This window comes from Malania oleifera, chromosome 2, assembly GCF_029873635.1.
Source record: "Malania oleifera isolate guangnan ecotype guangnan chromosome 2, ASM2987363v1, whole genome shotgun sequence".
NCBI classification, from domain to species: Eukaryota; Viridiplantae; Streptophyta; class Magnoliopsida; order Santalales; family Ximeniaceae; genus Malania; species Malania oleifera.
The window spans coordinates 123,666,969-123,693,600 of record NC_080418.1 but is presented as its reverse complement, the minus strand read 5'-3'; the positions used below and the strand labels follow the sequence as shown (position 1 = coordinate 123,693,600).

At 34.7% G+C, this 26,632-nt stretch overlaps 2 protein-coding genes across 2 annotated transcripts in view; one reads left to right on the top strand and one right to left on the bottom strand.

The window, feature by feature from the left end:
- The window catches only part of LOC131148977 (serine/threonine-protein phosphatase BSL3), a 41,536-nt gene extending 37,489 nt beyond the window's left edge, over window positions 1-4,047 (top strand). The window contains exons 19-21 of the mRNA XM_058098973.1: window positions 2,902-3,037; window positions 3,131-3,270; window positions 3,365-4,047. Coding sequence (XP_057954956.1) covers window positions 2,902-3,037; window positions 3,131-3,270; window positions 3,365-3,448 — 360 coding nt within the window. The 3' untranslated portion in view covers window positions 3,449-4,047. The remainder of the gene's footprint in view (window positions 1-2,901; window positions 3,038-3,130; window positions 3,271-3,364) is intronic.
- A 1,399-nt stretch (window positions 4,048-5,446) lies between these two features.
- LOC131148972 (J domain-containing protein spf31) overlaps window positions 5,447-26,632 on the bottom strand; it is a 33,637-nt gene continuing 12,451 nt past the window's right edge. Inside the window, exons 2-9 of the mRNA XM_058098964.1 lie at window positions 18,680-18,770; window positions 18,516-18,576; window positions 13,127-13,204; window positions 12,535-12,608; window positions 11,401-11,514; window positions 11,195-11,302; window positions 5,893-5,931; window positions 5,447-5,781 (exon numbers count right to left, since the gene is read on the bottom strand). Of these exons, the coding sequence (XP_057954947.1) occupies window positions 5,695-5,781; window positions 5,893-5,931; window positions 11,195-11,302; window positions 11,401-11,514; window positions 12,535-12,608; window positions 13,127-13,204; window positions 18,516-18,576; window positions 18,680-18,770 (652 nt within the window). The 3' untranslated portion in view covers window positions 5,447-5,694. The remainder of the gene's footprint in view (window positions 5,782-5,892; window positions 5,932-11,194; window positions 11,303-11,400; window positions 11,515-12,534; window positions 12,609-13,126; window positions 13,205-18,515; window positions 18,577-18,679; window positions 18,771-26,632) is intronic.

Below are 26,632 nucleotides of genomic sequence, written 5' to 3'. Positions count from 1 at the left end.
AAGCTGTCAAGACAAAAAAAAAATTAGTATAAAATATGAAGAAATTGTAGAAATATAGAAAATCTTGAAAAACATGAAGAAACAAGAAAAAAATGCCAAAAAAAAAAAGAAAACTATTAGTGAAGCTAAATATAGAGCTTATGATGCTTTATATACTAAACTAGATACAAAAGAAGAAAAATACATTTATAAACTTGCCAGTGTTAGAGAAAGAAAATGCAAAGATTTAGGTGATATAAAATTTATAAAGGACGAGAATGATAATTTCTTAATTAGAGAAGAAGACATAAAAGAGAGGTGACAGAAATGCTTTGATAAGTTGTTTAATGAAAACCAAAATGAAAGATTGAACTTGGAAGTGAAAAATGAGGAGAAGACTAAAAATAGAAGATTTGTTTGCAAAATTAGTCCTTAAAAGTTAAGATGACATTAAAAAAATGAAAAGTGGGAAATCTATAGGACCAAATAAAATACCAATTGAAGTTTGGACATGTTTAGGGGATAAAGGAATTAATTGATTAACTAATCTATTCAACCCTATTATAAAAACCAAGAAAAATCCAGAAGAATGGAGGGAAAGTACATTAGTACCTTTGTACAAAAATAAAGGCGATATTCAAAACTGTAATAACTATCTTGGAATTAAGATTATGAGGCATATGATGAAAGTATGGGAAAAGGTAATTGAACATAGAATAAGATTAGAAAAGAAGATTTATGAAAATCTATTTGGTTTTATGCCGGGGAGATCAACAAAAAAAGGTATTTATCTTTTAAGAAGTTTAATGAAAGAGTTTAGAGAAAAGAAAAGGGACTTGCATATGGTTTAAATTGACCTAGAGAAAACTTATGATAGAGTACCTAGAGAAGTTCTTTGGTGGGTCTTAGAAAATAAGGGAGTTTGTAGTAGATATACGAAGGTCATTAAGGATATGTATGATAAAGTAGTGACTAGCGTTAGGACTGTAGGAGGTGAATCTAAAGATTTTCCAATCATAGTAGGTGTACATCAGGGTTTTACTTTGAGTCCTTATCTTTTTGCTTTAGTAATTGATGAACTAATTAAGAATATCCAAAATGAGACCCCTTGGTATATGTTTGTTTGCAGATGATATCGTGTTGATTGATGATAGTAAGAGCGAGTGGAATTTAAGCTAGAACTTTGGAGAGCGACATTAGAGTCTGAAGGGTTCAAGATAAGTAGGAATAAGATATAGAATGTATGAAATGTAATTTTAGTGATGTAAGGAGTAAGCAATAGAGAGAATTAAACTTGGTAATTAAGAGATTAATAATACTAATAGATTTAGATATCTTGGATCCATTATGCAAACTGAAGGGGAAATTGAAGAAGTTGTAGTACATATAATTAAAGTAGGCTGGGTAAAATGGAGGAGTGTGTCAGGTGTGTTGTGTAATTGTAGAATACCCTTAAAATTAAAAGGAAAATTTTATGAGATGGCTAAAAGGTCATGCTTTATGGTTCAAAATGCTGCGCAACTAAGAAACAAGATGTACAAAAAAATAAAAGAAGTTGAGATGTGAATGTTAAGGTGGATGATTGGTTTAACATTAAAAGATAAAGTAAGAAATGAACATATACGTAATAATTTAGGCATAGCACCAGTTGAAAACAAGATAAGGGAGGGGCGGTTTAGATGGTTTGGGCATTTGAAGTGCAAGCCTAGTAGAGCACTTGTAAGGAGAAGTGTATTAGTTATTGTGTTTGACATGAAAGGGGGTAAGGCTAGGCTAAAATAATTTGGAATGAGGTAGTGAGGAAGAATTTAATAGCCCTTAATCTAATAGAGGAAAACGTTCATGATCGAGTGAATTGGCGGAAAACAATTAATGTAGCCGACCCCACCTAGTGGGATGTAAGACTTCTTCTTCTTGTTTCTTGGTCCTCTTTCACTAGGGTGTTAAAGCGATTTCTTCGGTATCATATTTCACACAATTGGTCTGCAACTTCTTTCTCCTTCCCAGAATTCCTTGATTTTATCAAATTATTTATTGAGTTGAATACCCGTTTTTGAATCTCTGATATTTTGTATTATATCATTTGTCAACATAAAATACATTTATATTCTTAACAAGTGACTTATTTAATTATTTCCTGAGTTCCTATTTATCCACTCCAGAATTTCTTTAGCTGATTGTCATGTATTGAATTGAATACCCATTTTTTTAATTTCTGGTATTTTGTATTTTGTATTTTGTTATGTGTGTAACATGACCCCATCTAATGGGACTTCAGGTTTGTTTTGTTGTTGCTGTTGTGTAACATAAGATACATTTATATTGTTAACTAGTGGCAGTCATTTAATTAAGTTTCAATTAGTTGCTGCATAGCTTGCATTTAAAATTATGGTTTTGAAAGTATATATTTCTAAAAAGTATGATAGTTAACTGCCTTGTTTAAGTAGGCGGAGGATGTTTCAGCTGAAAAATGAAATATAAATAGAAATTTCTAATCTCCTCTAAGGATGAGTTATATATTAACATGTTTTCTGGCATGTTGAATGTGAATAATTCCACAATTTGAGTATATTCTGTTTTTAGAAAATGTTTCACATATATTGTCAGATACTGACAGCTTGTCTTATAATCTGTTTTAAGCAATTACTTCTGGTCTCTCTCACTCTCTATCATGAATATCCTCAGTCATCTGTTTTTTGCTAGCATGTTGCTAACCTGCATTATCTCATACATTTCTTGGGACAGATTATGTCTTTACTTTCAAGGTTTAGGTGATGAATTTTCGTAAGATAATGGGACCATGGTTTTTGTGCTGACAATCTTTACATGATTATTGTTTTCTATTTTTTTTTTTTTTCATGCAATGAATTCTTTGGGATAATAACCATCACTTTGTCAAAAATGTTTTTTTCTCTATTGCAGCCTGATCGCGTCATGGAGTTCTGCAACAACAATGATCTCCAATTGATTGTTCGTGCTCATGAATGTGTGATGGATGGGTTTGAGCGTTTTGCACAGGGGCATTTGATCACTCTTTTCTCAGCCACCAATTACTGTGGTGTGTGTGTTTTCTATGCATCCGTCTACAGTGCTGTTGCATTACATGAATGATTTGGTGCTTAAAAAGTTTGGTTTTTGAACATTTCTACAGGTACTGCAAATAATGCAGGAGCAATCTTAGTTCTGGGTAGAGACCTTGTTGTCGTCCCAAAACTTATTCATCCATTACCCCCAGCAATTTCATCACCAGAAGCTTCACCAGAACGTCATATAGAAGATACATGGATGCAGGTGTTGCTGCCATCTTAAAATTTTTGCACTTCTATGAGTTTCTTGTATGCGCCTCTTTCTGGGATTTATCCTCTTTATTTTTTTTCTGAATCAGGAGCTCAATGCTAACAGACCACCAACACCAACTAGAGGCCGCCCTCAAGTTGCAAATGATCGGGGTTCTCTTGCTTGGATTTAATACATACATTGAGATTGTTTTGTCTGTTCTCATTCCTGGCTCATGCCACCAACCAGAATTTCTGTTCTGTATAGAGCATGATGCCATGTACACGACTTCCTGAAACTTGTGGTCTTTGTTCCCGATGGTGGTGTGAAGGCTTCCTGGACACTCCGTTTTTTGCCAATCAATCAGTAGGCCCTGAAGCAGTGAAGATGAGAGTTCAAAAAGGATGTTGCAGGCGGCAGTTTAGTTGACTTCATTTGATGTGCTAAAAGTTGGCAGTTCGGGAAACCCCAAAAGATGCCTTTGTACATTGAGCCACGGGCAGGTAGAAGTTACAGTTTGGTTGTTTCTTCCATCGGGTTGGTAGTGCTGGGTATTTTTCTCATTAGTTGAATATATTTTTTATTCCTCCTGTTAGGTTATTATTTTTCTTTTAAGGAGACATGAGGTCTCTATATGTGATGGTGAGGAAAAAAAATATATATATACATACATATAATGTTGAAATCTTTGTGGGCTGCAATGTATCATAGAAGTGTTGCTTTCTGTAATTTTTATTTCTGCCCTGTACAATGTAACTTTTTTGTGTGAAGGCAAGGAACTCTTTTCCTCTTTTTTTTTTTTTTTTTTCTTTTGCTGGGCCTGAAAGGTGGGAGAGGGTATGAATTGTGGGTATGGCAGTAGAATTTTGTCTTATTATGCTGCAGAAACTAGTTCGCTTCTCAAAATTTCAAGGCTAATATTTGACATAGCATCTATATCTGGCATGGTTTGTATTTGTAACAATTTGGTAGTCCCAAGCAAGAAAGCATGGCAATAACAAGCCTAGCTGGGAGGTTGCCACACCCTCTTTGGTTTGCAGAAAATATTAGTGACTGATTCCAATTTCTCTCTTCGCTAGCAATTTTTGAAGATTAGAATGTGCGGTGCACCAAACATTTTTTGACATTTTTGTAGTAATATGATGAAAGAGTGAATGTAATAGAAGTTACGTCTTTGGTTTGCAGAAAATATTAGTGACTGATTTCAGCGTCTCTTTTCACTAGCAAATTTTGAAGATTAGGATGTGCGGTGCACCAAACAATTTTGACATTTTTATAGTAATATGACGAAAGAGTGAATGTAATAGAAGTTGTGTTTTTTGGTTTGCAGAAAATATTAGTGACTGATTCTAATTTCTCTATTCAGTAGCAATTTTTGAAGATTAGGATGTGTGGTGCACCAAAACATTTTTGACATTTTTGTAGTAATATGATGAAAGAGTGAATGTGATAGAAGTTGCGTCTTTGGTTTGCAAAAAATATTAGTGACTGATTCTTATTTCTCTATTCACTAGCAATTTTTGAAGATTAGGATGTGCGATGCACCAAACATTTTTGACATTTTTGTAGTAATATGATGAAAAGAGTGAATGTAATAGAAGTTGCTTTGATTTGCAAAAATATTAGTGACTGATTCTAATTTCTCTATTCACTAGCAATTTTTGAAGATTAGGATGTGCGGTGCACCAAACATTTTTGACATTTTTGTAGTAATATGATGAAAGAGTGAATGTAATAAAAGTTGCGTTTAGGTAGGAATGATTTAAAAATAATTGTGCGTGCAAAAGTTTGCATTATGTCATCTAATATGTGTGGATTAAAGTATGGTAAAATCTTTTGAACTGGCCATCCTGTGCATTTAATGTCAAGATATTAATAAAGTGTTATATTAAAAATTATATTATGATTTCATTTTTAAATAAGTATTATTTTCAGGTGTTTCTGCTTCTGAAAAATCGACCCCCTTGAAGGAAATTTCATTGTAGCTAGAGTATGCAAGTGAAGTGGTTCAGAAATAACTTCGATGGCCGGGAATAATATGCTTCTACCTCATGTGCACCCTATACTGAAGGAAAAAGTGCAGCAAAGGCATTAATTTATTTTTTTTTTCATTTTTCACCATCTACTGACAATATTAGGCTGCCAATCCGTGAAACCAGAATATGCTCTCAAATCCCAAACGATCTCTTCATGCAGGTCTCCTAAAACTCAATAGATTAATATATTATAGTATTACACAATAATCATATTTAATCGTATTAATCTCGACAAAGGCCAATACCCTTGAGAGGATGTTGGTTCACTTAATGAGCCAAGCTACTAAGCTAATGTCCAAACAATACCAGTATCCTTTTTACACACGACCGAGCTCTTGATACAACTTTCAAAGCCTTCCTATTCAGCTGCTCAGCAATCATAAGTACTAACCTAATCCCCCATTTAACCTCGTTTCACAGGCCTTTGAACATAAGATTTGTTGGGGTCTTCTGTCTTGAGCTTTGGGGGTCGAATCTCTCCCTTCTTACCCTGAAGACATAGATAATAATTTCAGGTCACTCTTAATTCACATCTATGGAGACAACATATGTGCGAGCAGATCAATTATCAGATGCAGTGGGATTTAGCATATTTTCTCACCTTCTTTCCACCCTTCATAAAATCTCTCCAGCTGGAAACCTAATAATAAAAAGGAAATCATTAGGCCAAAAAGGATGGATCAAAGGAACCATTGCACACCCTACCAAGGTGGGAATTATAAATATAAAATAAACATTATAAAATTAAAATAATAATAAATACCCAATGCTAAAATGATCCCCGAGTACAAAAGCGTGTAGGAATGAATGTGCACATAAAGAGATACGTCTTATAGTAAAATTATTAAAATAAACGTTTTATTAATGCAACAATTATCCAATGCTGCTTTAAAGGACACTAAAAAGACAAAAAAAGAACTTGTTCCCATCAGAAGTTCAGTAGACTGACATGTAGTGGATGCATCTATGAAAAACGTTTGGTCAGGTTTATTTATGAGGAAAAAGTAGTTCCAAATCAAGCCTACATGGTCCCACAAAAATGGAAGTGAAAACCTACCTATATACTATCCTAGGAACTGAACCAACCTGGATTTGGCTTCTGGGCGAACTGCCTTCTTTTTTGGTGGAATTAAAGGCCCAACAGTTGGCCCAAACAAGTAAACAGTGACCAAGGAACCATGGAAAAAAGAAAAGCATTCAAACAATGAAACAGATACAAAATTGAAAACACAACATAATGAGGCCAAAGAGCAGAAACGTTCAAGTAAAAGAAAAAAACAAAAGAAATATATGAATACATAAAAAGAATGTGCACATGTGCATACAGAGAGAGAGAGAGAGAGAGAGAGGTGTGCAGGCTGGCTAGATGGAGAAACTAGAAGGGGATAGCTCTAAGAACAGTAGGGCTACAACCTAAAGGAACAACCAACATGATTCGTAACAACAAACTCTGCCATAACAGGATGCTGGGAAGGAATGTTAGAATCCCACATTAATGCTAGCACGTCTAGTCTAGCAATTAAAAAATTACTCAACCCCATCAGTGTACATCTTTATGAGAAAGAAGGCGATGTGTTCCCTGCTCTAGGATAGGATTCATTACGTGGCTTTGTTTTAGTCTTTAGCAGCTGGATGTTTTAAAGGGATGTACTCTTCATATTCAGTTTCTTTAGTGTACTCTTCATATTCAGTTTCTTTAGCAGCTTATTGCAGTTTTTCTTTAATTGTTTACTTATTGTTCCTTGAAGGATTTTGCATTCTCCTTATTGTACCTTCTCTCTTCTTAAATGAAATCTCATCCTTTTGTATCCCAATAGAGTAGGAACGATGGCTATTTGAAAAGTGATAATTCAGTTCAGTCTTATATGTATATATAAAGGGTATCTTACATTTGTAAATAATGAATGAAAAAGTTTATGGAAGTGCTTTCACAAGCAAAAATGTTGCGTAGCAGCTGTAGCCCAATGGCACAGAGCCTCACAGGTGTAATTCCTTCTATGCTAGCACTTGAGAAAAAAAAAAAGGTTAAATCTGTCATAGAATTTGAGAATTCAGAATTTGAATCCGTGGATTTCCCATAAACTTGCTTGAACAAGACAAGCCATGTTATTCCACCAAGTCTTTGGGTCCTAATATTTAGATTTGGTACAAATGCCTTCGAAAATCAAATGTTGAATGTTTTTTTAAAATATGAAAAATACTAAAGCTTATGATTCTGAGGAAAGGAACCCTATCTTATTTTCCTTTTCAATCAATAAAAACTTCTATTAGTATGAATATGGAGTATATGAATATGTATATTGAAGAAAAATATAAAACCGGAGATTTAACACAAGAGGTAGATAACATAAGGACATGGGAAATACATGAGGAAATGGATGGTCCATGGTTCTTAAATGTGGTCATGGTAGCATTGCACAATTGTTGAACCAGTCAAGCATTCTCTTAAAATTCTCATTGAATTGTTAGTTGTAATATATATTCCAATTTTTAATTGGTGTTATCGAAGTGTTGTTATTATGTTATAGTCAAGTGTGCCATTCCCCAAGTCCAACTTTATTTACATATTAATCAGCTTCAAATCGTCTAAAAATTCTTAATGTGCCTAAAGAGCATTTGCTGAAACCAATTTTCGTTATTTGATTGAATGCACTAATTCAACATGTGGAAGCAAACATAATTATGATCAAAGAAACAAAATACCTAAGGGGCTGTTTGGTATTGTTGTAAAAAATTATGAAAGTGAAATCTAGATATGTAAACTAAAAATTAGATCAAAAGCTAAAAATTGAAGACCAACAACCTATTTGGTTAATATTTCTAAAACTTAAAACAAATTAAAACCTTCTTTTGTTTTTTTTTGTTGGCTAAGCAAAACAAAGCTTAATTAAACAAATGTTCATTTTTCCCTTGAATCAAATAACAATTACCAAAAATGATTAAAATACTAAATTTTAAAATTTATAATTAAATAAAAATTATTATGATTATTTTACCTTATTATTATATTTCAGAATCCTTTTTTACAAGAATAATCTTGTTGCACATGACAATTATGAATAATAGTCAAATATTTTTTAAATAATTTTCTTATTTCTTTAATTCATTTTGAAAATTTATGGATATTTTATTATACTATAAATCCATATGATCATTTTATTTTAACAAAAAAATATGTATAAAATGAGTGATTTAACCCACAGAAACTAGAACAAAAATAGAAAACAACGTGATACCAAACCACCATAAATTGGGGAGATAAAGGGAGAGCAACAACCTTAATTAATACATCATGATCAAATAGGCAATAATCTAAAGGCTTATGGTTCAAGGTGGGGACTGCGGCAACAAGTTCTTCCACTGAACAACCAATGTTTATAGGAGATTCAACATTTGCATAGTAAGGAAATTAATGTGGGAATTTTAGAAGAGTGTGGGAAGTGGGAGTATCAAAGAAGGCATCTGCAAATTCAAGAAAAATCTTTACTCCTACTCTTGTGCTCCAGGATATCAGGTTGAGGGCATTACTTTCGGCACTGTCAACAATTATATTGCTTTGTGGCTAGGGAGCCTTTCAGTGAGGATGCAATCCTATATGCCTTGAAAAGACTCTTGTGGGGATAAAGCTCCAAGCCTAGATGGTTTCACCATGACTTTTTTCCAAGCTAATTGGGACTCTCTAAAATCTGATATTATAAATGTTTTTCACGATTTTTACGCCTTGGGCAGATTTTTGTGCAACATGAACTCTGCCTTTGTTGTTCTGATCCCAAAAAAGGCAGCTGCTTTTAAGTTTTAACATCAAAGATTTCCTTCCCATTGGCTTGGTGGGAAGTGGTAGAAAACTTCTACCTAGGTGCTCGCTTCAAGACTTAAAAAAGTGATCCTGAAAGTTACTGAGCAATACCAGCATGCTGAGCAGCCCTTGTCAGCCCTAATATATTTTGGATACTTGTTCCAGAGCTAGAAGAGGAGTTGTTATAAAACTTGGGATGAAATAGCCTTCAATCATGTTTGTTAGGATTTTCTTCTCTCTGTCCTTGAAAACCTTGAGGGTTCTTGAAACTTATAGTGCAACGCATTGAACAATGTATAACTACAATGTCCTCAATTCTTGTTAGTTGCAACCCCGGGGATTTTCCATTCTTCCAGAAGTTTGCAGCAAGGAGATCCCCTGCCAGATTCTCCTCAGGCTTTTCATTATTGCAATGGAAGTTTGTCTGTTGCCACAAGAAGTCACAAGGGCAAGACTTTCAAGGGGGATGTGCACGAGACAGAGAAAGGGAAATTGAAGTGTTATTCCTCCACTTTGTGGATGACACTATAATCCTGGGGGCACAGGCTCCCCAAATCCTTAATTCGTAGTGCTTGTTTTTACTCTAAAATTCGAGAAAGGCTGAGTTTATCCCCATTGAAGATGAGGCTCAGGACACTTAATTGACAGGTATCATGGGCTGCAAGCTGGGGACCTTTTCTTTGAACTATTTAGGGGGTGCAAAGTTCAAGGAAAAAGGTCTAGGAGACTATTGTTCAAGGTTTGAAAAAAGTTGGCTAGAAACAACAATCAAGGTGGAAAGCTCTGGCAGCATATTATTTTAAGGTTTTAAAAAAATGTTGGCTGGCTGGGAACAAAACTCTATCTAAACATGGAAGACTCGCCCTCAAAGAGCATTCTCTCTAATCTCCTGATGTACTACAAGTCCCTCTTCCCATTTCTTGCTCAGTGGCCAAGAGACCGGAAAAATTTGGGGGAGGTTTTCAAACACACTTGGTTAAATCTCCCACCCTGATCAATAAAGCCCTTCTCAAAAAATGGTTATAGAGATTCATAAGTGAGGGAGCTTTTTTTGGAGACATGTTATTACTTCAAAATATGGCCTTGATCACAATCTTCAGAAATGGGGGATAACTCTGGTTAACAGATGTAACTTTAAGGAAGATGCTGAATCTCTGGACTACATTGCTTTTCACTGCCACTGAACTAGAAATTCTGGAATTTGGTTACTGTTCTGTCTTGGCCAGCATTGCCTACAGCTGAGATAATGCAAAAAGACATCTGGCCCTGGAGAAGTATTTCATCCAACAGTGAAAGGAAAAATGCTTAGACCTTGATCCCACTCGTCATTTTTGGGTAGTGTAGTGGGAGAGAAACACGAGCTTTTGAAGAAACACAAAGCTTGGTATTGTTTTGATTGATAAAACTAAAGGTGGAGTACCTAAGTTAGAATTATGGAGTAGGACTACCGGAGAAAAGTTTAAATTTAATTGTCAAGAAATTAATAGCACTAATAAATTTTGGTTCCTTGGATTTATTATGCAATCTAAAGGGGAAATTGAAGAAGATACAATACAAAGAACTAAAAGCAGATTGGGAAAAATGAAGAGGTGATTCAGGTGTGTTGTGTGATTGTAGAATGCCATTAAAATTACGAAGACAGTTCCATAGGTTGGTTATTAGGCCAACTATGCTAGATGGATCAGAACGTTGGCAGCCAAGAAACAACATATCCAAAAAGTAAAAGCTGCTGAAATGAGAATGCTAGGAGGATGAGGATTCATGTAGTGATCCACCAAGTAGGGGGGCTTGAGACTTGTTTGTTGTGGCTGTTGTTGTCCCAAGATCCTAGTATCCCCTTGGTATCTCAAGGTGAAATCCCCCACTTTTCCATCTTTCAATTGACATTTCCCAGCATCCTTCAAATCTAAATTTCAATTTTCAACCTTAAATGGTGTACATAAAAAATAAAACATCCTATGGCTAGTAAGAATTATGAGAGCAGGGGTAATATTTCACAGCATAAAAATGGGAAAACAAATAGATGGCAATAAATTTAAGACATTCCAGTCCCAATAAAGACACATACATATAATAATTAAGATAAGAAAAGTGAAAATAAACAAACCCGCTTTTCTCTTGACCCTTCCCATTGCTCCTCATGCTCACGTTTTCTCTTCCACATCTCTTTTGTTTCTTCCTCATCCTTCTTCAATCTACCTTCCTCTTCTGATATCTGTACAAGTTAGAAACACATAAATCATACAAGTGGCCAGCCTCAAAAAAGAACAGCTCTTAGGATAAAAGGGGAACTTGACTGAAGTTTCATCATACCCTCATCTGCATTTTCCTCCGTCGCCATTCTTGTTCTGTTAATAGTTCTCGAACCTTCAGTTTTAGTTGCTGCTGGAATTCCTCCGACTGCTCATATTGTTGCTCATATTTCCCCTATATGATAGAGCGTTAAAAGTTAAAATTCTCAAAGTAACATGTTTATTTTTTCTTTACCCATTTTTTTCATAACAATGAATTTATCAAGAAATAATAAAGACTACATCAAAGAACAATATATTCTCATAAAGAAAAGGAAAAGGAAACTAAAAAAATAGTGAACAAAGGCCCACCAATCCCTTTGCATATGAATTAAAGGCACTCTGATGAAAGCACCAAATACCACAACACCAAATTGAGGCCAAGGGCATAACTTACTCCCATAACAATCCAAAAAGACATTCTCTACCCATTAATATTCTAGCATTGTGTTCCAACTGATTTCCAAGATTATCCAAGATAATTTATTTTTCTAATTTTTCTTCTTTGAAAACAGAGATATTAGTAAATGAGAATACAGTTCATTCACACTATGCTAAAGACTTGTGCATTTCATATATTTGAAAAAACTACAGTAATATGCAGAAAAATTCTGCAGTTCTCTCAAACACTAAATTTTAATCCATAAGAAGAAACCTTCAACTTTTGCAAGCAATTAAAAAAAAATCATTTTGCTCCCTCAATCTTACACATATCCTTCCCCAACCAACATGGGAAGGGAGATGGATGAGAAGAACTGACAGAATAGTTGAACAGAGCATAAGAAACTAATAATTGCAGAGTAAAAAAGTCCACACTATGAGGAGGTAAAGATAATTACAGTTATTAACTACAGCTAACAGAGATCCATAGTAGTTACTGTCACAAAGTAAGTTATCTTCTTGATTCATGACGAACTCATATAACATTGACGAGAGGTGCCAACTTAAAACAAATATTGACATGTGAAGAGGCATGCTAACTTGTTTTGGGCCGCCATAAATTTTATTTTACGTTCTTTGGCTGAGGACAATAATTCCTTGATCAATTAAATATCTATTCCATCTATTCAACCTTAAAAAAAGGAATTTCAGAACAGTGGCAAGAATCCATGAAAAAGAATGTGTACATACAAAATAGATCAAGCACAGGCATTACCTCATCAACCAATGATTTTATTTTAGAAGCAGTGTCCTTCTTCAACTGCTTCTTCCTTGCTGCTTTAAGTTCCTCTGCAGTTCACATTGGACAAAGCTAAGTTAAAAGAGAAAATAAATAAATAAATAAATGCTGTGCACTCGAAAGCACAATAGAACACAAACTACCATTACATATGCCATCGTTTATGTGTTATCATCCAGACTTCTAGAATACATACAAAAACACAAGTGTAAAACGATTAAACTTCCACCGAGTCTAAGACCATGAAAATAGCAACATATATAACTATAAAATTTTAGAAGTATTAAACTAACCCAAGAATAATGCCATTATTTATCAGCAGCATTGGATGTGTTAGTTGAAAAGAAATTATAAAACTAAGCAATAAAAAGGGGGAAAAAAAGGATGGAACACAAGCCTGAAGAATAATCAAAACATGTTTAATAGCATGGAATCACAAAAGAAATAAAAACAGAAACAAACAACTTCTGATTTTCAAAGAAACAGCAGAGAAACTCATAGCATCGCAGAATCTATTATTTGGATAGATTAGGTGTAGCTAGGAAGTATTCAATTTACAGGTCCTAACCTTTTGCAGCATTAACTTGGCTAAGAAGATATTCTCTTTCTGGCGGATCAAGTAATAACTGTTGGGCTTTTGCCAACGCTGCTCAAAATCAATAAGAATTAACAACTTATTAGTAAACAATCAAATTATACAGCTAATATAAAGGCAGCATATTCAGCTAAATAAACTTTATGAATTACTTACATATGTTGAATTTATACCATAAAAAATGCAATTCAATTATGAAAGAGGTTGAGGATTATTCAGTCTACTGACACAAATATCCGAACAGTTAAAAAGACAACTTTAAAATTGAAAAGTACGTCAGGTAATTCTTCTGATTTAGTGGTAGCATAGAGTAGCTTGTCTATAACAATGAAATGCATTGTTATTAAAAAGTGCATTTTTTTTTTTGCCCCAAAAAAACAGTGAGATTATGATCCTAAGATCTTCAATCTGGTCAACATGCATTAAAACTTGAGATTTATTAAGTAACTTATTTTCCAAAAAAACGTGAGATTTATGATCCTAAGATCTTCAATCTTGTCAATGTGCATTAGAACTTGCCCAAAAATTGGATCACTGTTTATGAGTCTAACTCACTGAATTAGTTGAAATCACGTGTTTGTAGGTGTTCCAGTGATTAGGTTTCAACATGTTATTTGGCCTCCATGTGGCAATTGTGTTGGCTTTTTCTCATTTTTTTTGCACCCAGTACAAAAGTATCTGCAAATCCAGGGCACACAAAATAAAACACAGCTCCAAAATGACACTGTTTTGGAGAAGTTGGGCTGCTTTATGTTCCAGAACTTTGATGGGGGTTCTCTCTTGGCAATGAATTTGAGGCAATTTTAGCAAAAATCAGAGGCTTTCATATATATAAAAGTTAATATTTATTGATATTGCAATGTCTGATTACAAACTATGAATTAGTCAATTTGTGTCTGATTTTTCACTGATTAGTAATATTGTTTTTCTTATTGGTAATCTGATGATTAATTTAGGGGATGAATTGTTCTAAAATTGTACTAATTTTAAACCAACCAGTACCTTTTGTTTTAATCAATATGATCACCTATATTTTGTAGTTCATTTGGTAGATCCAATGTTTTAAAAGGTAAACACATAAGGAAAGTTATTTTAACCCTTAAGTAGTGAGGCATAATCCATAAGGCGTTAGGTGCAAGCCTCTTGCTAATTTTATTTAAAAATAAAATGAAAAAAAAAAAAAACACACACACACACACACACACACGCACACATATATTTAAAAATTAATATAAATTAAGAAAATTACAAATAAAATGCACAAAAAGGAAAAATATAATTTGTAAACTACTTGTTGGCTATTAACCAAAAAAAAACTAACTTGAATTCATTAAGTAAATCATGCCAAAAGATAGCTATAACATTACAAAGATCAAATTATTTTCAATATCTAAGATATAACTCTCAATGATCTAGGAAAGGTTTAGAAATCAACTGATATTGTGCCATGTAATTAAAACTTTTTCCCCAAGTTAAACTTGAGATTTACACACCCAAAATGACTAACCCTAAAAAAGGCAAAAGGCATGCTTTTTGTACAAGTGCGTAAGCCTCGATGTGTAATGCATTGACATACTTGGTTTTTGTATTTTAGACTAATCCTCTACGCATTTTAGGAATGCCTCTCTTGACAGCAGCCTTGATTGAGCATTGTAAAACATAGTGATAGATAATGTTTGCATCTTGTTATAATTATGGGGAAAGAGAAGAGAAGAAATGCTGCTGAAAGCAGGTCAGATACAGATGGGATCATGGCATTCACATTGAAAAATTTTCAAGAAGAGGGAAGATTAAATACTATGAAAAAAAAATTAAAAAGAGAAATTACAACCTAAGCAGGGACTGGAAGTCCTCCAAAAATTTTAAAAATAAAAATAAAAAGAAGGAAAACAAACACATTGAGCTAAAAAAAAAAATCAACCAAGAAAACCCCTCCTTAATCCCTTTCTGTCATAGTTTACCAAACACTTTAGATTAGCTAGTTCTCTCTTGCCCTTCTTTGCCTTGTTACCACCATCACAATGCGCTTGTGTTTCCTCCAAGACCAGATACTTTAGACTCGTCTTATCCATTAATTGGCGAACTTGTAAATCCTTCCCAGAAATCTCCTCCACGTCGATGAGCAAAATTCCAGTCATCCTTGTTTTTTTTTTTTTTTGGGCCAGGCTCCATCCTTCGTTGTTTATTAATCAATACATCAGCCCCCAAAATAGAGACCCCATCCAAGCCTAACATTCAGAGATGGAGGCATATGCAATAAATCCCCAAGTATATTAGAAAAGTCAAAACCATATCCATATTGTTCTTGAATCTCATCCAAAAGCAACACTTTGAGCAATTAAAATCACTAAGGTCCTCACTACCATTATCTCATAGATTCCTCCTCCTTCCCTATTTTGCTATCCCTCTTGTTAGTTACACCTTTCTTAACACATGGATCTTCCATTATTCTCCTTTTGTATCTCTCCTTAATAAAAGGTTATGATCATCAAGGAAGAAAATGGTATCATCAGCAAATTGAAAATGAAAAACCATAAACCCTCATTCCCCACACTGAACCCTTCAACCAACCCTCTATCAACTGCCCCATCCACCATCCCACTTAAGACATTAGCTGCAAGGACGAACAAAAAGGGAGATAATGAGTCTCCTTGTCTAATGCCTCTTGAAGCAGTACACCAATATTTAGGTTCACCATTAACAATAACCGAAAATCACACATTAGACAACCAGCCCGCAATCCACCTGTGGTCGCACTCCCCAAAACCCTTTTCGCAAAGACCTTATCCAAGAAACTCCAGCTCACTCTATCATAAGCTTTCTCATAATCTACTTTGGAAACAAACCTCCGCTTCTTATTCCTACAGACGTCCTCCACCTCATGTAAGTGATAATATTATACACACAATAGACAAGATTAATAGCTCTAAAGTCCTCAACCTTGGAAGATCTAGCTTTTCTAGGTACCAAAGCTATAAAATTGGATTTGATACTCTCGCTCAAATCCCATTCCAAAGAAGTTGGTGAAAAATTTCATCAAATCAACCTTTACAATCTCCCAAAAATCTTGAAGGAAAGCCATGTTAAAATTGTCTGGATCTGGAGTCTTATCTCTCTATCCATCCCAAGGACCACCCCCTCACTTCCTCCTCATCAAATGGTCTCTGTAACCAATGCATCTGATGAACTGAGATAGGATCCCAAACTAAACCCTCAATCATTAGTCTATTATGAATTTCCTCTGAATAAAAATTACGAAAGAAATCAGCAATAATAGATGCAATCAGACATTGATCATTAGTACACCTCCCATCCCCTAAATCCAGCTCCCTAATAAAAAAATTCCTTGTGTTACCATTACTAACTTGTGGAAAAAGGAAGAATTGCAATCACCATCTTTCACCCAGATAAATTTGGTCTTTTGCCTCAAACTTCTCATTTGCTGAAAAATCACCTCTTCCAACTCATTTTTAATAGATACTCTTTCGGCCTCCTCATTTTCTGACAACATTACCTCCTCCTTTCTATCCAAACCCGTCAACTCACCTAAAATACTAGATTTTCTAAGTCTAATGTCACCATACTCCTTATTCCAAGTTTTTAATTTCTCCTTCAGCTGTTTTAATTTCCTCATGAATCTAAAACCTTCCCAGCTTCTCTCCACTTCCTCTCCCCAAGAACCCTAACCAAAGAATTAAAAGGCACATGGGAACGTTTCTTTCTTTTTCCACTTCTTTTCCTTGTCTTGTAGACTCTGCACTGAGCTAAACAGAGTTAATTCCTTTTTTGTGGACAATGTGAATATCTTTTCGGTCTCTTGGAATCTTCATTTCAAATGACTTCTAAATGATAGGAAGATGGTGGAGTTGTCGTCCTTGTTGTCTGTATTGAACAATTGCAACTTATCTTCCGGAAGGGATGTTAGTTATCGGTGTTTGGATCATTCGAGGGTGTTTTCTCGTAAATCATTCTTTGACTTTTTGACCAATTCAAACTCTCCCTTTCCTCTTTAACTTGTTATTTGGAATGTTAAAGTTCCCCCAAGAAATAAAAGTGTTTACTTGGTTGGCTGTGCTTAATAAAATTACTACCAATAACTTGTTGCAAATTAGGAGACCTTTGAAGGATCTCTCTCCAGATGTTTGCATGCTTTGTTATAGGAATTCCAAGAGCCTCCCATCTCTTTTTGCACTCTGAATTCACATGGAGGAATTGAAATAAATTATCTTGTATTACAGAAGAGAGTTGGGTTTGCCCCTATTCAGTGGAAGACTAGTTAGTCATCTATTTCACTGGTTTTGGAAGAAGGAAAGATAGAGCAGCCATGGGGGAGTGCAGTTTTATTGGGTTTATGGTTGGAATGATCTTTGGTGTCAGAAAAGATTCATTTTTTGACTTCTTTATGGTGTCAATGGTTTGGAATTTTCAGGGGAGCTAATTTTCACGATTTAAATAGGGATTGGAGGAACTGTTTAGCTTGATTTTTGTTATTTTAGTTTTTTTTCCCTGGTTTGATCCAGATTTTTCTTTTTTTGGAAGATTTCTTTTTCTCTTTCCTCGTAAACTCTTTCCCTATTAATGAAATATTTCTATTAAAAAAAAGTGATTGGCTTCTACCAAGACACATGAAACTTACAAGGAAACATTTTAACACATTTGAAACCAAGAAAAATGATCCAACATGTAGGAAAAGGACACTGTAAAGATAGTCTTGCCCCAACTTGAAATGACTTATATGTGGAACACTGAGATCTCTTCCACTCAGGATAGGTGTTTAATGAGTGAAGTTTTTATTGCATGTTGATTCATGGCAATAAAAACAAGAACATACCATAAGAAGCAGCTCTATTGCCCAGCCAGAGTATAATTCTATTCGCTACCTGCAGTTTGGTCACAGATCCATCTAGGTCCTGGTGTGGCCTGATAAAAGGGAATCTCTCAAAAACCTAATTATAGGGAACAATTCATGTAACTAACAGTTTCAGCTAAAAAAAGGGAAAACTGAAAAGAGGGGGAAGATAATAACCCTATAATAGTTAGCTCATTTAGGGCTCATTAGACGAGAAATTTTAGGTGAAGCCATACAAAACCTCCACAAAATAAATTATTAACCTAAACCTTTTTCTTTCCCGCAACAACAACCAAACAAATACGCACAACACATATACTGATGCTTAATGCATTTATTCGAAAGGCATATAAGATAATATAATTTAATAGTTGTGAGTCCAATGATGATGATATTACTATGACAACAAACCCCAAGAGCATTAAAGAGCACAATAAGACAGAGAAGAGACTGAAAAAATATGTAAATTCTATGTTACATCATCAGACAAATTATTAAGGATGGATTACATACCTGCAAATGCCTCCTTAGCTTGTGGATGCTTACATTTGTCAGGGTGAACTAGCAAGGATAACTACATGTATTTTAGTAATTAGGCAATATAAAAGATGTCAGTTCACACTAGTTTTTATGCAATAAGCAATATCATCAATCCATTGTACTTGGAGGAGAGTTACCTTACGATATTGTTTTTTCACATCGTCTGGAGACGAATGGAATGGCAAATTAAGATACTCAAACGCATTTAACTTGAAGCATGAAAGGATCCTACAGGTTTTACATTGTTTTCCAAATGAGACAAGCAAATCTATCAGAAGAAAATTGAAATAAAGCTGAAAAAAGACAATAAAAATTAATTCAAAATGAATCTCTAAACCATATATGCAAAGTTGTAAACATATAAATGAAAATTACCATAAAAATATACATGTAAAGACACAAACATAAAAGGGGGATTCCCAAGGTTCAAACACGTAAATCACATGAAGGCATGGCTTAAAATAAAAATTATGCTTAAACATTTGCTTTCACATATATGTTACATTACATAACCATTCTCACACATAACAATGAATTATTTTTAAGTTGAAGATAGCTTTTGCACTAATGATGGTATTAATATAATGCAAGATGTGTACGTGTCTGTGTACGCTTCTTCAGAGTTCTCTGTTAAGTGGAATTTCAAGTAAGATAATCAAATGTAAGAGTTCTCTGAAGAAGCATATAGTTACAAAGTTCTAGTGTCAGCAAAGAAAAATTGGCTCTTATCCTCAGTTAAGTCCATCAAAGTTCTAGTGTCAACAAAGAAATATTGGCTCTTATCCTCAGTTAAGTCCATCAAAGTTCAATTGGATGGACAACTTTGTTTCAGCGAAAAAGAAATCTTTTTAGATTGTTAATGCGGTTGCTTCTGATGTTGTTAAAAGTGTGCAGAGGTGCAAGGCACACTGAAGCACCATTGCTGGTGCCCAAGGTAGCGTCAAGCAAGCTAAACAACCTGTATGAGGGCAGACATCCAGGTGCCCAGGCATGCACCTCTGACCAGGTGGAACAGTGGAAGGCACAACAAAGTTGCACTTTTTTCCTATTTCTAACAATGGTCTTAAATTTCCAAGAAATTATTGAAATTTCCATCAAATTTTCTGTATTCCACCACCCATGAGAAATTGAAATGGCAGTACAAAATTTCCTCTAAAATTTCCACAAATCACTCAAAATTTATTTAAGTCTTCAAATCTTCAGTGAAATTTGTTGAAAAATTTTTAACTATAGAATGATTTCATTGAAACTTGAATTAGAGATTCAAAACCCAAATTATTAATTTATTCACTTATTTTGAAACTTCTAAAATTATATGAAAAGTTAAACATGGATTTTAGCTACAACATTTTATTTTCCTATTTATGTCTATATTATCAGCATTTGTACAATACATAATATTTAACTTATTTATGAATTCAGAATTTGCATATTATATAATATGTAACTAATTCATGAATTTCATTTATATTAATTGAAAATGTTTAAAATGACTATTATCATGGTCTTAAATTTCCACGAAATTGTCAAAATTTCTGTCGAGATTTCCAGTTTCCTTCACCCTCGAAATCGAAATGGCAGTCGATTTCCGTCTTGCATAATTTCCATCGAAATCTCCATGAATCATCCTGAAATTTATCGAAATCTCGAAATTTCTGTGAAACTTGTCGAAATTTTAACCATACAATGAAATTTCCTTAAAATTAAAATAAGAGATTTAAGAGTGAAGTGAAATTTCTCTCTTAATTTATTTTATTTATTTTTATCGAAACAAAATATCATTACATATGCTTTTGAAATTATATGAAAAAATAAACTTACAGCAGCATTTTATTTAGCCATTTATGTCTAAATTATCATTATTTGTATAATAAATAATATTTAAATGGTTTATGAATTTCATTTGTATTAGTTGAATATGTTTACTATATATTATCTTACAAATATGCTTGATAAACATACTGTATTACAACTTTTCCACCTCATACACGACATAGATGTATTTAACTTGTAATATAGTAGTCCTAAAACTTACATGATTATGTTTGTTAACCATTTCTAGAGTTTCACAAAGAATTCCATGCTTTACTTCCGATTTCCGTTATTTTTGCAAATTGAAATCGAAATTGACATCGAAATCAAAATTTCCTTCAAAATTTCCATACTTTTGGAGCTTCGAAATTTGAGTCGAAATCGAAATTTAAGACCTTGACTATTATATTATAATTATTGCACATTATACACCACTTATCTTAATTAATGCATTTGCACATTATACACGACATACCTATCCTAGATGTATTTTGTTTATAATGTTTTAGTTCAAAATCTTGCATTATTATTTGGATTTATTTCTATTAATAGTTTTGAAAGCTTCATAAAAGAATTCCATGCTTTACTGCTAATTACCATCATTTGTAAAAATCAAAATCAAAATTGAAATCAACATCAAAATTTCCGTACTTTCCAAGCCTCAAAATTTTAATCAAAGACAGAATTTAGGCCCATGTTTCCAACCGTATTAGGAGCTTATATCATGAGTCCAGTGCAGTGAGCAACCTAAAGTAAATACCATTTTTATCCTTTCCCTCTTTTTGCTCCCCCTTTGATAGCAAAAGAAAAGATTTCATTAATAGGAGAATAACATACAAAAAGGAGACTAAGACATCTCTCAAAAGAAAGAAAAAAACTGGAACAAGCCAGAAGAAAAAAGCTAAAAAATAAAGAACGGAAAAAAAAAAAAAAGAAGAAGAGAAAAAACCCATCAGACTCCAATCTCGCTGAACTTCCAGAACGCTACTCCCCTGAAAAACCCAAACCGAACACACCACAACGAGGCCATATAGTGAATCTTTTCCCAAACCAGCAGCCAATTCAACTTCTTCCCTGAAAAGATCTGCACATTTCAATGATACTGGACATTTCAATAATGTAGCCCTATCCTTCCTCCTCCCAAAACCACAAATAAAATAGTTAAAAATTCCTCCACTGATACTGGACAAACACAACTCTCCCAGAACACCACTAGTTCCAAACCCTCCAAGCCATCTTTCCCTTCTTGCAAATGTTTTTCCTACTTACTGTCCTTTTTCCATTGCCTTATCTTCTATTGTTATCCCCAAGACATAAGGAAACCTCAAATCACTCCGGATAATAAAAAGCTATCAGGGATGAAATGAAAGCTTTGTGTAACTGTAGTAACTCGTTCAATTTGCTTCTTGATAAAAGAAGGTGATTGGATGTCAGGGGGTATGTACAGTAAAATATCAGCCTGAAGCACAAATAAGAGGCTCAAAGCCAGGCGTCTAGCTAAGGGCCATACTCAAAACTGTTGAGGTCAATTGCTTCTACATGATTTCTCCAATTACCGGATTTCACTCTGTTAACAGTACTTACCTCTATTTCTGTAACTCAACCTTGGCTGCTCTACCAATTTGATCTGAAGAATAGCTTTGTCTATGGTGACTTGGAGGAGGAGGTCTACCAACTGGGTTTGTCACTTTGAGGGGAGAATCTAAGGAAAGTTGGTAGAGTGAAAAAGGCTCTTTTGGTTAAAGCAGAGCCTGCATGTTTAGCTAGAAAAGTTAGTAAAGCTGTCATCTCCTATGGATTTTCCAGGTCATATGCTAACCATTCTGTATTTGTGCGGCTGTAACTCTGGGATTGGGGCCTTGATTGTTTATGTCGATGACATTATAAATTCAGGTGATAATGTGAATTGAATTGAAGTGGTGAAACTCATCTGGCAGTGCTGCTGTATTTTCTTGGCTTGAAATAGCTGGAAGCAAAAAAGTATGCATATCACAAAGGTAGCGTGTAACAGATTCACTCCGAGTGGCAAAGCTCAAATTTGCTTAACAGTTACAATGCCAAACATCATTTAGCCAGATTATGAAAAAGCCAAAACTAGTACACTAGGAGGCAGTTAACAGAATTTTGAGATATATTAAGAGTGCTCCAGGGATTAGTCCATTAACTGCTTGGACATCATGATTGGTTATTCAGATGCTTGACTTGGCAAGCTCTACATCCAAGAGAAGATTACAGGGTATTGCACATTGGTATCAAGTTACGAGGAAAAGCCACTAGCAACTTAGTTGCTAGATCAAGTGTAGAAGAGCTACAGAAAAGCCTCTACATATTCTCTTTGGGGCTCAGTCTGAGAGTTTTTAGGAGACTGATGAGTTGAAAGGGATTTTTTTTTTTTTTTTTTTTTCATTTGAACCACATATTACTCCTATCCATGCTTGTCTCTCTTCATTCTGTTGTATTGTTTGTCTCCTAAGATCCTGTGAGGGTGGCATATAGAGGAGTTTGTGAGGGGTAAAAATCATCTCTGTAGGGTAGGAGACAATGAGTAGATCTAAGAAAAAGAGGGGTCTTGATCTAAGTAATTTGGTGCCCAAAAATATTTCTTTCATAATTTGGCCATATAGTCTTCAAATGCATTTGATAAAATGAAGTATGCTGAATGCTGAGCCTTAATGAAAACGACATCAACAATCTTGCTTTTTCGTTAAATGTGCTTAATTCTTCTCATACTCATTTGGAGAGTGACAAAAGAATTTGGAGTTTAGCTTCTTCTAGAGACTATTCTTGAAAGCCTTCCGTTTCTTATTTGATTCATGCTCCTAATGCTAGTCTTTTGTTTTTTTAACCTATATACAGTCATTTGGAAAGTTAAAGTGCAATAAAAAAAATAAAGATTTTTGCTTAGATTGTGATCCTTGATAAAATCAATACTAATGAAATGCTTCGGAAGCAAAGACCAAATAAGGCCCTGTCAGCTGATGTATTTTGGTTTAGGAGTGGGGAGATTTGTTCACATAAGTACTTACATTGCCCTTCAGCTTGGATTCTTTGGAATAATTTGCTTGGAGTCATGGGTGCTGAACAGTTCTAGCTAGTATTTGGTGTATTTGGTCAGAGGAATGACAGAATATTTAAAGGTATTGCTACCTTTAATTTGGTGTAGAGTGGTTTTTCTACTCCTGCTATGGTGTTACTCTAAAAGACTTGCAAAATGATTAGAATCCCTTGCTTCATTAGAGTTGTATCTAATTTCTGTATTTTTATAAGTTTGTTTCTTTTTCTTGGAGGACACCTCGTTCTCCATGTGCTATTTTTCTTTCTTTTGTCGTAATTATTGTTTTTTATCAGCAAAAAGGACAATTTATTAATGAAGGAAGAAGGCACCAAGGGAATGCCACCCAAGAACAATGGAAAATTTGAAAACAATACAATCATCACTGTAAGGGGTCAAGAAAAATCAAGGAGTACAGACATGTCCCTTGCAATCATCTTACAGTGCCAAATAGAAATCATAGCTACACGATCTTTTTGACAACCTGCAGAGGGGAAATTGTTCCCTCAAAATCTCTTATGCTCCTTCCCATACAGACCAACAGCAAGGGGGATGAGGAAAGTGATTTCCTTCCGACCTTACTTGCTCAGACCCCTGCTTAAGCCCATAATTTGCCCTCCGCCATAGCTGCAGTGACCGACATCTGCCTGACCATGGAAATGACTGAGCTCCAGAGATTTCTGGTCCAAGAACAATGCAGAAGGATGTGCTCAACCGATCAGCTTGCTCAAAAGCATAGGAAGCACCTATGCACAAGCAGTAAGCCATTTTTCTGAAGGTTATCAAGGGTAAGGATCTTGCCAAGATTTGCCTCCCATGTGAAAAAAATGACCTTTGAGGGGGCTGCTGTTTTCCAAATGAGAAGCCAAGGGAAATTAAAGCTGGCAATTCACTGGGGAGATGAGATGATTATAGTAAGGAGTGACCGTGAAATTTCCTTTTTTGTTCAAGGACCACCTAGGCTACTTGGAGGTCTCCTGGCACTGAAATTTATAAAGGCAACTGTCTCTGACAAAATATCCATCTCTCAGTCAAAAGCATTCCTAATAAATGGAACATTCCAGAATATTCCGTGTCTTGAGAGCTGCAAGAGCTAGCTAACAAGGGCATCATTGTTGAAGGCTAGCCTGAAGATAGAGGGGTATTTGGTGCTGAGCTAGGATTCGCCACACCAGAAATCATGCCAAAAATACACATCCTCCACATTTCCCAGTTGAAATACAAAGAGATGGAAGAAGTGACTCCATCCTCTCTTGATGTATTTCCAAACACCTGTGCCATTGGGTTCATTCACCCCTTTTGGGATCAAGCCATTGTGATGGAGGCCATATTTAAGGGCAATGACCTCCCTCCAGAAATGGGGAAATGAGCATGTTCTTTAGGTTACCCAAAATCGTTGATCACCGCTAGGAGCAACTCAATTTCCTCTGTGTTGAGGAAGATAGACATACTCCTTCCCCATCGGTTCCAGGTGATTTTGAGAAGATCCACCTTCTTGCCATCAAGCGCAAGGTCAAAGGATTTCTGCCCAATGAAAACAGAGATCCTGCTAACATGACGCATGGCGCTTCTTCTTTCGTTGCTTTTCTATTTAATATTTTTCTTTGTTTATCAAAAAATAAATTTGCATCTCATCCTCCTCAGGCATGAATCTGTACCTTGCACTTCACACTTTCAACAACTATGGTTGTGTCTTAATCCAAAATTTTCCTTGGATTTTTTCCGCATTTTCTATGTCTACACCATGTCGCAGTCCATTTTGTGTGGCAACCACATGATAAAAAAAGCTTAAGTTATTCAATTGTTGGTTAACAATGTTTATCAAGTCTTAACATTTCCTCGTGCATGTTGACAGTGTAGGGCAACACATTGAATGAATAATATATTAACAGAGATAAATACTCACGTTGATGTGTTCTGTTTCCCTCCTCTTAATAAAATTCTTTACAAAAAATTATTCTCATTGAGAACTGAACCTAGGATGCAACCATGGCCATGGTATTATGTTAGCCAACCACTTTTACTTGATCTAAAATCTTTCAAAGTTTTTCAGAGATGTGTTAAGAGAAGGAAGAAATAAAGGCAAATGACTTTGTCTCACTCCTTAATTTCCTTCCCACCAGTGGCATATTTTGGGTGTGGTCTCAAGATTTTGCACAACTTTATGGCCATAACCATTTTCCTTCATCCTCTTAAAAAATATTCCTCATTAAAAATATGAAAACATTCAAGAATGTCAAATGTACTACAATGTGATTCCCTTAGCTGTCTTCTGGTTTGGGTCGAGAGAAAAGTAAAAAATCAATTTCTATGATATGTAGGACACTTCTCCCCATGGTAAGAAACATGTCAAGCAATACTTGAGACAACATCTGGCTCCCCCAGTGTGCCAAGCAACTATTCAAGACACTTCCATCACTATATTTAACTTTCAGATTATAAAAAGCAATGGAATTATAGGATTGACTTTTATGAAGAAAACTATTACAATCACTATTTTTAACATCATGTTAGTCTACACAGTACACAGAATCAAAATCACTGAAAAATTATGGAGGTTCAAGATTATAATTACAAATGCCAACATAGAAAAAGGTATGCATACAGAATTTGTATTTTGAGGGGATGCTATGTCTTGTACCCAGTACCCACGTTTAAACAGAACTAGTGTGATAAGATCACACGAAAAAAGAGTCCCTCAAAATTATGCACATCATCTAGTTTACATCATATTTGGTAATTACTATGTAAATAGTGGAGACTACATAGATTAAGGCGAATATTTATATGCCTAGTTTAGGATTTTTTTTTTCTTTTTTGATAAACAAAGAATTCTATTCAATTAAGAGAAACGTAAATTGATGCATTGCAACAGTGGGATTAGAAAAATGGAACAAAATAAAAAGAGCCAAAAAAGAAAACAAAATTAAGTGCAGCTCACCAGTCTCTTAACAAGTCGGCATGGTTTTAAATAATGGTCACTACCATTACGTAACGATTTTTTGGGCTCCCAATATAGTTACACAACACAAAATCGGTGGGAAGAAAAATAACATTTGTAGCGGCCGTTATGGACCGCAACCATTACTATGGCCATTATGTAACCGCTATAGGACTGTTACGCCAAAAAAATTATATTTTTTATTTTTTACTTTTTCATCTCACTTTTGTTTTTCACCCCTTTCGTAAATCATTCTCAATATACTGTGTGGTGAGAGGGGGAAAA